The sequence below is a fragment of the Lipotes vexillifer genome, unplaced genomic scaffold (assembly GCF_000442215.2).
Source record: "Lipotes vexillifer unplaced genomic scaffold, Lipotes_vexillifer_v1.1 scaffold47, whole genome shotgun sequence".
Lineage (NCBI taxonomy): Eukaryota > Metazoa > Chordata > Mammalia > Artiodactyla > Lipotidae > Lipotes > Lipotes vexillifer.
This window is the reverse complement of record NW_006791298.1, coordinates 1,053,368-1,069,531: the sequence shown is the minus strand read 5'-3', so window position 1 is coordinate 1,069,531 and position 16,164 is coordinate 1,053,368. Positions and strand designations below refer to the sequence as shown.

At 41.6% G+C, this 16,164-nt stretch overlaps 1 protein-coding gene and 1 pseudogene across 1 annotated transcript in view; both read right to left on the bottom strand.

Moving 5' to 3' along the window:
* Window positions 1-16,164, bottom strand: part of NFIA (nuclear factor I A) — a 393,295-nt gene that overhangs the window by 47,616 nt on the left and 329,515 nt on the right. The window contains exons 8-9 of the mRNA XM_007464277.1: window positions 5,464-5,642; window positions 3,041-3,206 (exon numbers count right to left, since the gene is read on the bottom strand). Coding sequence (XP_007464339.1) covers window positions 3,041-3,206; window positions 5,464-5,642 — 345 coding nt within the window. The remainder of the gene's footprint in view (window positions 1-3,040; window positions 3,207-5,463; window positions 5,643-16,164) is intronic.
* LOC103090243 (protein phosphatase 1 regulatory subunit 14B pseudogene) lies at window positions 15,381-16,024 on the bottom strand (annotated as a pseudogene).

The window sequence follows — 16,164 nt, the reverse complement described above, 5'->3', positions numbered from 1 at the left end:
TCCCTTAGGGAGACAGGTGCTGGCAGGAAGCACACAGCCACCTGGACCTCCATCAGCTCTACACAGGAGGGCAGCCCCCTCCCATGAGAAGGCCTGCAGTGGTCCTGCACTGCCAGTGACTGGGTGGGTTTGTTTGGGTTTCAGCATTAGGAAGCACATTCACCTGTAGCTAAAAAATAAATTTTCTAATAGTAGAGGTTATAGTCTAGTCTTCCATCTGATTTTTTTTCTTGTATTTTATTTATCAATTAGTTCAGAAATTGGGGCATGGAAGAGGATTTGTTTTGCAGGGGTTCTTAAATCTCTTCCCAATGTGGACTGGTAGGCTTTGAGATTTTTAACTTGAGAGGCTTCTCTTATGCTATAAATTACAGGTTTCCCAGAATATCACTGTCTTAATAATCAAGTAGAAGATGGTCAGGTGATAATTGCTGTGAAACAACATATGACTGTGAATTCAGCAAACCCCAGAAAAGACCAAAAAGGCTAAGATTTACGATGATAAACACCTTTCTATGCCATCAGTAGAACACTTTGTTTTATCTGCATTCCTAGGATTCAAAAAGTAAGTTTCAAATTATTATGTAAATATCAAACTTTGGGTCCCCTTTCCTGATATTCTCTTTCCAAAAATCTCTAAACACTGTGCTAATGAACATGCAACCATAACCGGATCTGCCCAGACCCCCTCCACACTTCTTCCCATCATGCTGAAAGAATGCTTGAGGCTGGGCACAAGAGGACCATGGGTATCTTTTTATACAAGGCATTAGATCCAATCCATGGAGTGGAGTCCAGGGAAGGGACCCAAAGGTATCAACCTGATTGAGGGATTGAGTAGCTTCTACATGTCCTACAGGAATATTTTTTCATTAGCCAAGCCTAGAGGCTTCCACTAGGTAAGAGTTTTGGCAGATAATAAAATGCTCCAATTTATTTGGTGGTAGTGCTTATCGTGGCTGATTTCACATAACCCTGCCAGCTAGGTATTATCACCCACGTTCTACAGATGAGGAAACTGGGGTTGGAAGAGAAACAGAGCTAGCAATGTGAAAGGTGAGGGTTTGAGCCCCCATCCTTTAGACTTCAATAGCTAGCTGCCCAGGGTATTTCCACTCGTCCACAGTGCCTCAGAAAAGCCCCATCTCCATTACTGGAAAATGCACTACAGATGCATGAGACATTGATGGTGGAGATGAGGATATGTCTACACAGAAAAAAAAGAACATTAAACAAAGCTTTTTGAGGGTTCTGCCAATGTCCTGAACATACAGAGAGAAGATGAACAGAAAAGTGGTACCCAGAGGCATGTACAGAGCACAGTTTTAGCACATGGCTGCCAATGTGTAAGTCAACATCCCCAGTGACTAGATCTAAATAGAGTTTGGAGATGATTATTTCTCTGACTCCTTTGAAGATGTTACATGAATACACAATAAGCAGGACAGGCCTATGAGCTTCTGCTTCTCAGAAGCTTCTTTTCTAAGCTGAGCTTCCAAGATGCTTAGAGCAAGCCTAGTTTGCTTCCTATGTCACTGGACACTCAAGAGTTTTCTCCTTTGTTGAAAAGTGTTGAACCACCTCTTACCAATAGAGGTAAGCTCCCCCCCCAAAATTGGCCCTGGACCCTCAATCTTTTTGCTACAGAACCAGAATCCATGCACAGGGCCACTCACTGCTACATGTGTTATCAAAGTGAATACGTACTAGATAGGCCAAAGCTCATCCATGCCCATGAGAGACTCTAGACATTTTGGATTCAGTGTCACCAAAATTAAATCCAATGAACACAATGTCAAAAGAGGCTCATTTTTTCTCTTTGGCTCCTTCCCTCCTGTACTCAATACCATTATGTCCCCAGTGCTGAGTAGTCCGAATCATCCTTCACTATATTCATCCAAGTGGTTGTCCAATCCCAAAGCTTATGTCGATAAGACGTTTCTTCTTGTGCTCTCTTCCATTCAACTTCCATAACTGCTGCTCAAGTTCTTGATCTTAACACTTCTTTCGTGGTCTATGGTCATCTTTTCCTCAGTAGATTCCTTGCATTCAGCCTCACCTCCTTGAAGACCTCCTCTCCTTAGGGGCACTGTCACAGTTCCCATTCTTTCCCGTGCTTTGATCTCTCTGTAAAGCTTTAGAGAAGGTGGTCATCACACCCCCGTCAAGGTCAGGTAGTCCATCCATCACCTGGGAACTCTGCCTCCAGCTGTCACTCTTTTAGTCATTGTTTCAGGTACTAAGAGAAGCCAAATTTATGTGTTTAAGCTACTTCTATTCCCTGTCATCTTTAAAATATCAGGAGAGCTGTTCTCCCTCTAACTCATCAAGTAATGATTCCCATTATACCAAAAGGTTTTGAAATCCTATATTGTCTGATCACATGTTCCCATACTGTTCAGAGACAAGCCAAGATTTCTTTTCTCTTTCCTTCCAGCTTCATCTTCCATCTCCTCCCTCTGCCAAGCCTAGCCATGCAACTGCCATGGCTACTGGCTCTGACCTTCTGCCAGGCTCTTATTCTTCACGAATGTTCAACGTACACACCTTTGAATTGGTTACTTTGATCTAAACTTTTTTTCTATTTGATGGATGAGTTGCATTAACCTTGGTACCTCATCAAATGCATTTCTCTTGGATTGTAAGTTACTGGAAGGCAGGGCTCTAAGAAGCATGAGGAACTTTTTGCTAATAAGAATCCATAAAAGTAGATGCTGTTTGATGATCATAAGGATAGCATTCAAAGCCACTCAAATAACAGGCAAAATTTAATACTTCATATCTTGACTTCAGCCCTTGGCATGTAGTTGCACCATTTCATCCACCCAAACACCCAGTCATTTCCACACCTGATGTGGTTGGTAGCACCCTAGAGTGCTATTTGCTCTGATCTGGTATTGGTTCTGCAAACTCATACTACAGCCATCACTGGGGATCGTGCCTTTCACTGAAGCCTATGCAGTGAGGGGCCAGGCGTAGGTGTGCATTCACGTGTGCAGAGCCTGACCGGCGACCGGCGCCGCATCTCAGCCATACTTACTTGGTGAGGTGGGGGACGCTGCACCTCCTTCCGCTGACGTGGTCGGAGGCTTTGTGTCTGGCACCGGCAGAGGCACAGGCCTGGCCATCGGTGGTGGCGGCGGCGGTGGCAACATGGGGGTGGGGAGGAATGGGTTGTGCACTTTGCCTTGGCTACTCCCGTTGGGCTGCCAGGGTGGGAACCAAACAAAACACGCACAGGAGAAAGAAGACACAGAGAGAACCATTAGCCGCTTCGGAAAACAAAAGATTCCTTAGGCACCTTTCATGTAAATTACTAAGTATTCTAGCTACTTGAATTCTTCCATAAGAGCATATGGATGAAGAGCTGTGGGTTGTTCTTAAGGCATTCCACAAAAGTACAGTCTTAGACACACATGCTCAATGCATCCTAAACTTACCTCTTGAACTACTTTGACCTTTGCATCTGATTCTAGAAAATGACCTGCCAACTTTTGCTTGGTATGTTTTCATTCTGTATTAACTGTGACTTTTGTCATCATTCTCATGATTATTAAATATTGATTTAATATATAAGTGTTTTATAGATTGTGGAATTATTCCATCACGTCTGTTTATACAGATATAACAAAGTTTCCTAAATATGCATTTGAGATTAAAAAAATATTTTATTTTCACGCTTCAAAGTTGATATTATATAACATTTAATAAATATGTTAAGTGAACATAAAAAATTTCTTTCACATATTGTATAACATCAGGCACAGAAACTTTAGAATTCAGCTGTCAAAATTCTGCTAAGGAAAAATATCACTTCTAATTTTGATTTAAATTATATAAGCATATGCCATAAGAGTCGTATTTATCTGGCTGCCTGATGTTAGAACAACCAAGTAACAGCTCTTTAACAAAAGAAAAGTTTCCTTCTGAAGAAAGCAATAAAATCCATTGATTTTTGAGTTTTTCCAAACAGTCCCATGAAAGACCTGCCTTAAACCCTATAAAATTTTGATCAAAATGCAAAACTGGTCATTTGATAGTTATATGGGATGATGTCAGGACTATTAAAAAAAAAGGTAGACATTTTAAAAGTCAGATGCTTGATGCTGGTCATCACTTCAGTTTTCCGTGGCTTCCCAAGTGGCCTTTCTGCCTCTGGTCTTCAGTGACACTATTCAACCAACAATAACAGCTCCTATTTAGGCTCTAGTCCTGAATCAAAATTCAGTTGCTGTCCCAGGCTTTTAAGTTTAAGCTTAGTAATTCTGCAGAGGAAGTTATCACTGCCTCATCAACATTCACTTATATATTTAGTATTGTTCCTCAAAGACAATCTCATCTGACAGTCAGAATGCTGTGCTTTCTTGCCAACAAACTTGCCTGTGTGTCATTTCTGAGTGGGCTAAAAGTCCATAAGTGAATGCTTTAGAATAAGCCAAGCAAATGAATACACAAGCAAAAAGAAAAAAAGGGTCCATATTGATTTGTTGTCTAGACAGAAATGTATCTGCTAACACATCACCAGACATTAGTCAAAGCTGCCTGTTCTACCTCAGATATGCAGAATCAGGTATTTCTTCGAGGGAAGAAAATCGGTGATAGGGTGGTGTGATATAATATTCTAAATTAGGCAATAATAATTATGGCCCATCTGTGGCTTCATTACAGTTATTAGGAGAAAAGGAAAATCACATTTGGCTTTATGCTGGTCATTATTTCCAATTCATTGTTATTATTATTGGCCTTGGGATACCCATTGCAAACATTTGGTTCTACATTTGAAATAAAATTTGTGATTTTAAAAATCACTTTTACATTAGGAATATTGTCTCAAATTGTGATTTGGTTTATTTGAGAAAAAATGAAAAAACCTCCATTCGAAACTACTCAATACTATTTAGCTTTATACAAAGATAAGTGGGAAAGATAACTACTTGCAGAAATAACAAACTATAATAAACCACTTCTAGAATCTTGAGTTCAAGTACTGGTCAACTTGATGTAAAGTGTTAGATGACTATTTTTTAAAAATATCAACTCAGTTGATCTGAAACATCTGTGCCCCCTCCTCCCCCTACCTCTCCCTGCCACCCAAAATCATTATTTAAAACTATTTGGTCTTTCTATTTTGTTAACTGCGTGAGCCCTTGGGTTAGTATGCATGAGGTGGAATTATCTGCCCACAGACCTTAGAAGGTTACACAGTTCACCCTTGAGATGATTTATATCCATAAACTTGACAGTTGCGAAGTTAACACAAACACTGTTTTTAAACCCTGGCCAATCCCTCTTAGAGTAAGTTAACTTTCCCACAATCTAGAATAAATATGACATTTGCCTGCAGTCAGTCAACACGACATCAGAGCACAACGTCACATGGTCATAAGGTCTTCCCTTGTTATTTTTACATTCGGTTAATATTTCTAAAGAAATTGAAAAAAAAAAAAAAAGAAGTTTCCTTACATTGAGGAACCCCACCTGTCCAGCCTGCTGACCAGCATCAGGGCAGACAAGTTGGACAAACTCTTTCAGCGTCTCCTGAGGGTGATAGCGGATGGCTGGGTGGGAGAAGTAAGGCCCAGGCTGCTGGATGATGGGTGATGTTGGAAAATGAAGAGTTGATGGTGTCGCATGTGGACTTGCTGCAGGAAAAGAAAACATCAGAGTTAATAAGAGAAAGACTTGTTTTGCCACAGCTTTTGAACTGGATTCAACTTCCTTTTAAAATTTCTTCTCCTGACCCAATTCCTAGTAACTGCTCGTGTGACAGCATTTAACACTGGAGAGGTCTGATAGATTTTCTTCCTTAAAGCTCTAAGACAAACATGGAGGCTAGATTAGGGTAGAGTTTCAAGCTGTCTTTCTATTTTCAGTGGACATGAGTTATAAAGGCATTAATAATCCTTGGTGAAGCTGAAGATTATTCATTACCTTAAGAGCCTTTTTAATGAAGCAGGCAATAAAAAATGTATTTGGTAGATTAGACCTGATTTAACTGACATTACATATGACAAATTCTAGTTTGCACATATGGATCCCCTTTCATGCTGAGATTTCCATAGACAATAATTCATTGTTAAAGCTCTTATACTCCTTTCAAGGAAATTTCTAGGGACTAATTCAGGATGAAATTTTTTGAAGTCTGTAGTAAATGATCACTTAATGAACCCATGCAATTTGGGTGCCTCACTTTACATAGAAGGTTCATGTTGCCTTTTTTTTTTTGGCCATTTCAAAGCCAAACTCAGAAACGCATAGATGTTAGTTATAGCAGGGGAACCCACAGGCTGAGTAGGTAGGCACTGACCCCTGCTAAATTGTTGGCCCTCTGCTCATACAAACTGATGAAAGGCTCAGACAACCATCACTCCCTTATATTTGAACCCTGCTGAGTTTCACTGACACAGGAAGAAGATTACATTAGATTTAAAAAACGTATGTGAGGTGCTTAATAATTTTTCCTGGGAAGATTTCTGCCCTTGAAGTGGAAGGGTGATTCGTGAAGCCTGCTGAAGGGTAAGAACAGCACATGGGAAGGGCTGAAGACACTCAAACCAAGTAACGCCGAGACAGCGGCTCTCACTCCCCAATGAGGGCCAGAAAAACAACTGCCAAGTAAAAGCAGATGAGAGTATTTATTTTTCCTTTACTGTTTGCAGTTTAAATCTTTAAACTCAAGAAGGCCCTGCAAAGAGACAACAAAGGAATACCCAAATATTTGGAAAGTAAGACTTTCCTAATATTGAGGGTGACTCATAAAACGAAGAACAACTAAGTGAGACTGGCCACACTTTCTACCACCATCCCATCTGTCAAGAAAGGATGCATCTCTATTGATCCCCGGACACGGGATTTTTGTTCCCTACTGTATCTGTAGGACTGGGGCATTTTCTGACTAATAATTAGAGTGGCTAGGACTCTGAGGTTCAGAATGGCATCTGTAGTTTTTAAAGAGTAGAAATAGGGGTTTGGAGTGGAAACAAGAGTCCAGTCCATACGTTGCAAATGACCTGATGGGATCCTTTCATTCATGCAACTTTGTTTTTTTTTTTGTATGCGGGCCTCTCACTGTTGTGGCCTCTCGCGTTGCGGAGCACAGGCTCCGGACGCTCAGGCTCAGAGGCCATGGCTCACAGGCCCAGCCGCTCCGCGGCATGTGGGATCCCCCCGGACCAGGGCACGAACCCGTGTCCCCCTCATCGGCAGGCGGACTCCCAATCACTGCACCACGAGGGAAGCCCTCGTGCAACCTTTAATCTATCCAAAAATATTCCAAGGCTCCTACTATGGGCTTGGGATACAACACTGAGACAATACAAAGTTTTGTCTTCAATCATATAATTGAGGGCATCTTGAACATAACCCATTCGAACTAGAATTCTTGTCACCTTCCACCCCTCATACTGGCTCTTCTCTCTTCTCCATATTAGTGAATAGCTTTTCCATCCATTTAATGATTCACTGTCATATCCCTCGAAGTGTCTGGCACTCAGTAAGTATTTGTTGATGGTACAATGAATGATTGAATACACGAGTGATACAGAAATTAATAAAGTAACCATACAAATAAATACAAACTTAAAAAAATATTTTTAACCTGGCAAACAGCCAGAGAGCTTGTAGAAAAACTGGTAAAACTTAGGGCTTCATACACTGAATGGTAAATCTTGGAATCCATTACTGTCTGAGTTAAAATCTGCAGCTAAGGGCTTCCCTGGTGGCGCAGTGGTTGGGAGTCCGCCTGCCGATGCAGGGGACACGGGTTTGTGCCCCGGTCCGGGAGGATCCCACATGCCGCGGAGCGGCTGGGCCCGTGAGCCATGGCCGCTGAGCCTGCGCGTCCGGAGCCTGTGCTCCGCAACGGGAGAGGCCACAACAGTGAGAGGCCCGCGTACCACAAGGGAAAAAAAAAAAAAAAAAAAAAAAAAAAATCTGCAGCTAAAAAATTAAATGGCTCTGGTCATCTCTTACTTTGCAAATTGTGCTTTAAAGAACCCAAGGAATTTTTTCATCTAATATGGTACGGTCATCTTTGCTGGTAGCAAGAAGCTTTGACCCAGTGCCCTGCATTTAACCGAATAGTTTCTAGTTAGAGATGGAATGTGGCATCTCCCAAATGAGGCTGGGAATGTACTGAGCACAACAAAATGATACACTCAACTTTTACAGCATGTCAAACACAAAGGTGGCAACTCCATTGTCAAGAGCCCCCAGGAAGCAGACCTTAATGATAAAGTGGCAATGCTTCAGGTGCTCAATGGAAAGTGATGAATGATTGTGAGATTATGAAATTGTGGTGGCCAGCAGAGAATGCTGCCCAAGGGAAAAAATTCACTTGAGCAAAGACTAGACAGATGAAAGTTAGAGAAACCTGACAGAGGAAATAATTCAACAGGACCATGGAATCCCTCCCTTAATTGTTAATAAGCATCCTTGCCCAACAACAATCTTGTCGTTGCTTGTTGTTGTTAAATATGTAAAAGAAAATCATTAACAACTTAAATGTAGACCTTAGTTTCTTTATTACATTTTACTAAAAACAATTTATTCACCTTTTTCCTGTGTCACAGAGTTTATTTTAACATTGACCTAAGAACACATGGTACTATATGGAGTTAATTCCACAATGGTTGATTTATAAGGATCAGTTAATTCTTAATTAATACCAGGAAATCATTTAGCCTGTAGATTCACATTAGACAACTGCTGAGTCTGCACTGTGCAGGGTCATCCTTCACAACCCCTACTTTCTCATGCCTTGGACATTCTGGTTCAGCCATTAGTCCACCGTGGAACTGGATATAAATCATTCAAGATCCTGAGCTTTAATTTCTTCAAACAGAAAACAGTTGTGTTACAAACATCACAAAGTACTATTAAATATTATTAAATACACACTATTTCTCTGGATAACCTGCTAGCAGCACTCTTTTCCTGAACAATGAGACTGCATTGGGTTCTTCCATTGCTCTAAAGCTCAGACTTAAGATTTCAGCCATGTCTAAATTTGGTTTTCCTCCTTCCCTATTTCTTGTTTTCTCCCTTTTATCTTGGATTAGATGTTTTTAGTGTGCCTAAGTTTTTGTCCAAGTAGTTGCAAATTATTTTAGAAAGTGTCACTGGGGTTAAATCAGTCAACAAATCATTCAATCAGCAAAATTCATTACATGTATTTTGAGATGGTCAGCTCAGGCCCTAGAAAAGAGAAAATACCATTGTGAATCTGGCATGGTGCTAACGCAATGCAGAAAAAATGGTATGAGCCCAAATTTTTGACGCAGAAAAACATCTCTTATGGATGTGTGTGTGTGAGTAGTTGACACAATAAAAAATTATAGCACATTATGTAAATGCATATTTAGATCCTTTAAAATGTGCATTATTTACTTGAGAGTCAATAAAGGCTTTTCTCAAGTGGTTACAGTTTATTGCAATGCATCCATCTGTATCCAGGCTGATGTTAATACAATTTTGTGTATTAAAAGGCACTACAAAATTGGCTGCTTCTGGGGTCTAATACTCTTAGTACCCTAGGCCAGGAGCAGCAGAAAGTGTCAGAAACACTCCACTCTGGTTGGATCTCACTACTAGTTTAAACTTTAACCAGAGGCCAAACTAGTTTCAAACAACCGCTTGGGCTTTTCACAAAGAATACCAGTAGGATGGGAAGGAAGGAAATTTGATCAGGTTGCTTTGGCTGGAATGGCCCTGCCTACACATTCTGAACAAAGTAGCCACAGTTAAAGAAGCAGAGACCCAGAATTTCCCAAAGCTGTAGGCTCAGTTATTTATTGCAAAATGATCATATTACTGGATACTTAAAAACAAGAAAGCAGGTCAGTCAGGTTGGTTTACCTGTTTGCACACCACGCACCCACCACCCCACACAGTGGCCCCGATTATTTAAAGGACTCTCCTGGTTTTAGCTTGAAAGAGAAAACGTTTAAAATTCAATGTGATTGAGTATATATATTTTTAACTTAAAAAAATTCTTCCTTCTTTAAGGCAGAATTGATTAAGACTGGGGAAGGAGAAAGTCAAGGTCATTACTGTATTATCGTGTGCACTGAGAGACTTATGTGGTCCAACAACTGATTCTCAGTCTGAGAGTCCACTATAGGGAGGAGGCGTTATGGACACATTTCTAGCTCAAAGAAGAGAAATATGCTCTTCTATTTAGCCCTGACATTGCCTTAATTCCTTTATTTCTTCCATGAACCACTGCGGACTCTCACGGACTGGACAGAGACTTGGATTCTTTTCATGTTAGCTTTTGGTTTCCGGCACCAGCCCTTAGATCCTAGTCTCTCTTTTGTAGGAGGCTCCAACGATATGCTTTCAAGAGAGCAGTGCAAACAATAAAATCTAATCCTCCTTCAGGTGCAGCGTGCTCTTAAGACAGCGTTACACACAGTCTTCTTCCCTCACGGAATGAATGACCACTCCCAAGCCCTGGCACTTGCGAAACTTCAGTCTTACTGTTAATTGACACTGCCTGTGGCAACAGGTGAGATGCCAAAATGTTTGTTTCGCTCTGTTAGCACCATTAGAAGAAAAAGCTACTCATCTGTCTTCAGCGGTAGGATGTTTAGACAAAAGTAACCATTTCCATAAAGTACAAGGTGGCATTAAGAACTCCTGACTACTCGTATTTAAAAGTAAAGATTTTAATAAGGCAGAGCTCTAAAAGGAGCAGGAAGTGGAAGGAAAAAATTGTGCTTAAAAAAAAAGCCTTCTATAAGGGCAAATGGAAGCTGAGTTGTTTGGGTTGTCAACAACTATGCAGTTTGCTGCTTCAGAAATTCAAAACCACAATATATAACACCATGATAGCCTACCTAAAGCTGAGAAGTCTATCTTAATGGTCCATGGCTATAATTTATAAATCATGCATGAGTCAGACCTGCCATTTATGAAAGCCTAGAAGTTTGGAGTTATGGGATTTATTTTAACAGAGACACAAGGAACGAGGAATTGGCAATGGTTTTCAAGCCTTTGGGAGGTGGAACCTTTTCTAAATAACAAACCTGTGACTCAAGCCAAGGTTTTCAAAACATACAGTATGCATCTTTAACATCACTGAGAGGCATGCAAAAGAACCTGGGTATGTCAAATAAGAGAAATATATGACATTACATGGTGACTTGCAAAACACCAGTATTTTTATATTATTGCTACCAAACAAAGTAACTTGCTAGATTTCCAAGATAACTGATATATTCTATTCCATTTGAGTTAAGGTAGAGGTTCAGGGTAGAGATCAAATTCCAATAGCTTTTGGTCTGTTTTTAACCAAAAAAAAAAAAAAAGAGAGAGAGGGGTGAGGGGCAGGCCAAGGTCTTTTAAAATTTTAATTGAGATCAATTTTAGCTATTGAAAGACATTTCTTGCTCAAATGCCCTGGTTTATAGTCTAGACCAGGGGGTGGCAAAAATTTTCTGTAAAGGCCATAGAGGACACAGTTTAGGCTTTGAAGGCCTCATGGTTTTTGCTGCAATTACTTGACTCTGCCACTAAACGCAGTAGCAGCCATAGATATTATATAAACAAATGAGTGTAGCCATGTTCCAATACAATTTTATTTTCAAGAACAGGAAGAGGGCTAGATTTGACTGGTGGGCCATAGTTTGATGGCCCCTGGTAGAGACCCACATAATTCCTGTTCACCCTCCAAACATCTGCAACGCTCTGCTTGTGAGTTGTGCACCAGAGAATCACTGTTCCTTCCACCTCTTCCCTACCAAACTGCATCCTTGTCCCAGCTGGCCTTTCCGCTAGAGCCTCACCTTTTTTGAAGGCTTCCAAAGCAACCTGCTTGCCATCTGTATCTCCACAAACTATCCACTATCACTCTTTGATTGTCCCTTTTCACCATTATTTAACATGCCTTGTGTATGTGCTGGTTTCCCACATCCATGTGTATATCATGTCAAATTAAACGTATGAGTCAGAAAAGTAGTAGATAACCAACAAGGATCTATTGTGTAGCACAGGGAACTATATACTCAATATTTTGTAATAACCTATAAGGGAAAAGAATCTGAAAAAGAATATATTTATATATATAAATTATATATATATATGTGTATATATATGTATAACTGAACCACTGTGCTGTATACCTGAAACTAACAGGACACTGTAAATCAACTATAGTTTAATAAAAGGAAAAGAAAAGAAAGAGAAGAGAAGAAAAGTAGAGTGATATAATATAAGGACCATGGTCTTTGGAGTCAGAAAGACATGGATTTAAATTTTAGCTCTATCATTTGCCAGCTGTGATTCAAGTTTCCAAGCTTCTCTCAGTTTGCCATTTGTATAATGGGGATTATACCTCATAGATTTGTTTTGAGGATTCAATGAGACAATGTATATAAGGCATATGGAGCAGCTCCTGACCATACGGTTAAGTGATCATCAATAAACAGCTTCTTTTACTTGTACTACTATTATAGGTAAGGATGGGTATGGGGATGAGAAATGACTAAATTGGAATTTGCTCCTATGTGCTAGGGGCCTCTTCAAATCGTAGAATACACAGGGGGAAGGGAACAGTGGAGTAAGAAGCACCTGTTGCCTATCTGTCTCTTGGACAAATGAGTGCATAAATATTGATAAAAGAGTATGAGCTATCAATATGGATATGACATGAGGGTCTTGAAAAAAGTTCCATCAATAACAAAACGCAAAACCAAAGCAACAGAAGCAACCTTGATGTAAAAGTCATAGATTCCATAGAAACAATGACTGTAAAGGCTCTTTTTGGATGAAATACACCTTGAATCCCTACCCTTGCTTAAATCTTAGACTCTGAGACTTAACCTAGAAACTTAGAACTATGGGGCTATCTCCCTCTAGACTCTATTTTTTACTTAGACCTATAATCCTTAAGTGTCCATCCTGACCTCCCCCTTTACCATGTAGACCCCTGCTACCTAGGTACACTTCTGACCTAATCAGATTCTGAGCATGGCCTCGTCATAGCCTCATACAATGGAGATCTCTACCATTGCCCTTAAATGTCCCACTGTGTTAGTTATTGGGAGTTGCTTATCAGAGAGCCAATATATATTAACTGCTTAAAAAGTTTTTTAGAAGCTCTGGGGTACTTTTTAGGAAAATTTTCTAGTTAGATAAAGAGACTTGGGTTTTAATTTTGTTGCTGTCTCTACCTGACTTTAAATGTGGGCAAATTCTCTCTCCTCTGGTTCTTTCATCTGCAAAATGAGGAGTTTGAACTAAACAGTTGCTGAAGCTCATCTAGCTTTAAATTTCAATGAAACTCAGTCTCTGGGATTACATTTACAAATAACAATACAACTGATCCATATGTAACAACACTGAAATCTAAAAAATGTGAAACAAGGGAGTATGTGGGGTTTTAAAAAAAATTATTTTAATTAATTTATTTTTGGCTGCATTGGGTCTTCATAGCTGCGCACAGGCTTTCTCTAGTTGTGGTGAGCGGGAGCTACTCTTCGTTGCGGTGCGCGGGCTTCTTATTGTGGTGGCTTCCCTTGTTGCAGAGCACGGGCTCTAGGCACACGGGCTTCAGTAGTTGTGGCTCGCGGGCTCTAGAGCGCAGGCTCAGTAGTTGTGGCGCACGGGCTTAGTTGCTCTGCGGCACATGAGATCTTCCCGGACCAGGGATCGAACCCGTGTCCCCTGCATTGGCAGGCGGATTCTTAACCACTGTGCCACCAGGGAAGTCCCGGGAGTATGTGTTTTTTAAAAGAAATTATTTTTTAAATGTTTCTGGGATATAAGGTTCTAGGGTATATCTGGACTCAGTCTCTAGGAGCCTGTGCCTTTGGGAAGGCTGTGATATTTAGAGTTTTAAAAACCCTGAGGGAATGTGCCAGTTCAAGCTCTGTGAGATAGAGCCCCAGCCTTTGGGTCCTGACAGGACCTCTTCTCTGAATAGATCATACTTGTGCATGAATCCCCTAAGCCGCCATGACGGCTAATGTGCAACGCATTCAAATGCCACAGAACAGCTGTGATTATTGGAGATATGAAGAGTGACTGGTTATTACGCAAAGTTGACAAGACTTCAGTTCCATGAAGGGAACTTGAGCCTCTACGTAATATGCGAGCAATACTGCGAGTCAAGAGATGAATAAAAGAAAAACATTTAAGGAAAAAACCACCACCATAGATTGGATGATCACAGAGGTTAACAGAAACAGGCAGAGAATGAATTCTCAAATGACCTGTTGGAAGGGCAGTCCCGCAGAAGAGAATTTCAAAAGTAAGCTCCGTGGAGGTTCTCTAGCCTATGTGAGGCCTACCAAGTCCTGGGACCGGCACTGTTTGGGAGTCTTTGCTGGCTGACATTTAAAATAAAAAAGGCAAAACCAAGCAGATAAACAAACAAACCCCACAACAAACAAAGCTATGATTGATTCACGGCCTTCCCCCCACTACCCCCGCCCAACTGGCAGGTATACGTTGCAGTTCAAGGCCCTATTTCTGAGCAACATGATTACTAAAGCACAGGTTTCAAAGTATCCCCCTGAATTCACCCTACAGGATTTAGGGATTTTTTCTACTGCTGGTAGATTTCTCACAAGGGGAGGAAGTAGGAGAAGAATCGGTCCAGTGTTTGAAGTCAGGGTACCAAAGATTTACCCCAGGCTGGGTATCAACTAGCTCTGTGTCAGCCTCCTATGCACCTTAGCTTCCTCCGCTGCAAAATGGAAATTGTATGTCTGAATGGTTTTTAGAGCTCAACTATTTTGGGTTTGAAATCATTCACTCCCTATGTGAGTCTAGGAAAAGTTATGTAGCTTTTTCAAACCTGCATTTCCTTGTCTGTAAATTGGGTAAAATAGCACTAATTTAAGAGATTTTCCCGAAAATTCGAATTATTTCTAATCCTAGGTGCCTAGTACATAGTGGGCTCACACCTTCAAAATGAATGTGTTGAGAATATATTGTGTGCCAGACAGCGTGCTTGATTCTGGGCTATTTATTATTCTTAGAGTTGTGTTTTTAGGATAAATTCAGATATACGAAAAGTGATCAGGATCATGCAGTGCCATGTGGCAACCTGAGATAATTGGAAATCAAGAGTTGAACTGTTCTCAACTGTTTTCATGGCCCTGGAGGTCCCCGGCATGGACTAAGTGTCACTATTCTAAGACCGGGGTTTGACCTGTGCTCTGTGAGCTCCACCTGTAGCACCAAGTCACTTGGCTGGTAGGAGAGCCAAGCCCAATGCCCAGCACACAGGACAGCTTTGCTCTTATCCCCTGTACTGGACAGCTCTCAGTTTTGGCTGCCCAGCAGTCTTTCACCCTTTCTTCTGGAAACAGAGCTCTAATGTTTCTTTGGGTAACTATCCTTCCCTCCACCTCAGTCTGTCATTAGCCTAGACTTTACCCTCCCCGCAGCTCTGTGGGTGGGCATGTAACCCAGGCCACACCAATGAGAAACCCCGTTATCTTTTTTTTTTTTTTTTTAATGTCTGGGAAGACACCTCTGGGCCAGAGGCACGGGGAGCTCCACTCATGGCACCAGGACTGGCTGCAGGGCCCCCCAGTATTGCTGTTGCTATGAGGGCTGGGGCCAGGGATTGTCCTGTGGAGCCACTGTTCACTTGCGTGGGGGACCCTTCCTTTCTTCCGGGGTGCGCTCAGCTTCTGCATGTCCTGGATCTTGTCCAGCAGGCCAGAGACGGAGGCCTCGGTGGGTTTGTAACAGTCCACCAGCAGCTCCTTGACCCCGGCAGCTGGGTCTCATCACTCTCCACATCCAGGAGTTCATCCACAGCAATCTCCAGCTCCAGGATCCCCTCTTCCTGGTAGTTGTAGAGGCCAAGAAGCTGCTCCAGGATCCACTCCTCCAGGTTGAGGCGCTTCCGTAGCTCCTCGAGGTCATACTTAGCCGTGACCTTCCCTTGGCACCTTACTGGGCCCTCACCTGCAGCCCCAGGGGGGCTCTGAAAGCAGACACTGCCACTGCCCAGCTTGGGGGCCAGGACCGCCAATGCTGTGCCCCCTGCGGGGCGGCTGTCCACCATGGCAGCTCCCTCCACCCCATTATTTTTTAAACATAAAGATTATTTTAAAAGTGAGCAAATGACCCAAACCAGGCCAATCAGAGCCATAAGCATCCTACTCTAGGGAGTAGGACCATCCCTAGATCTCTTGTGGAAGACCT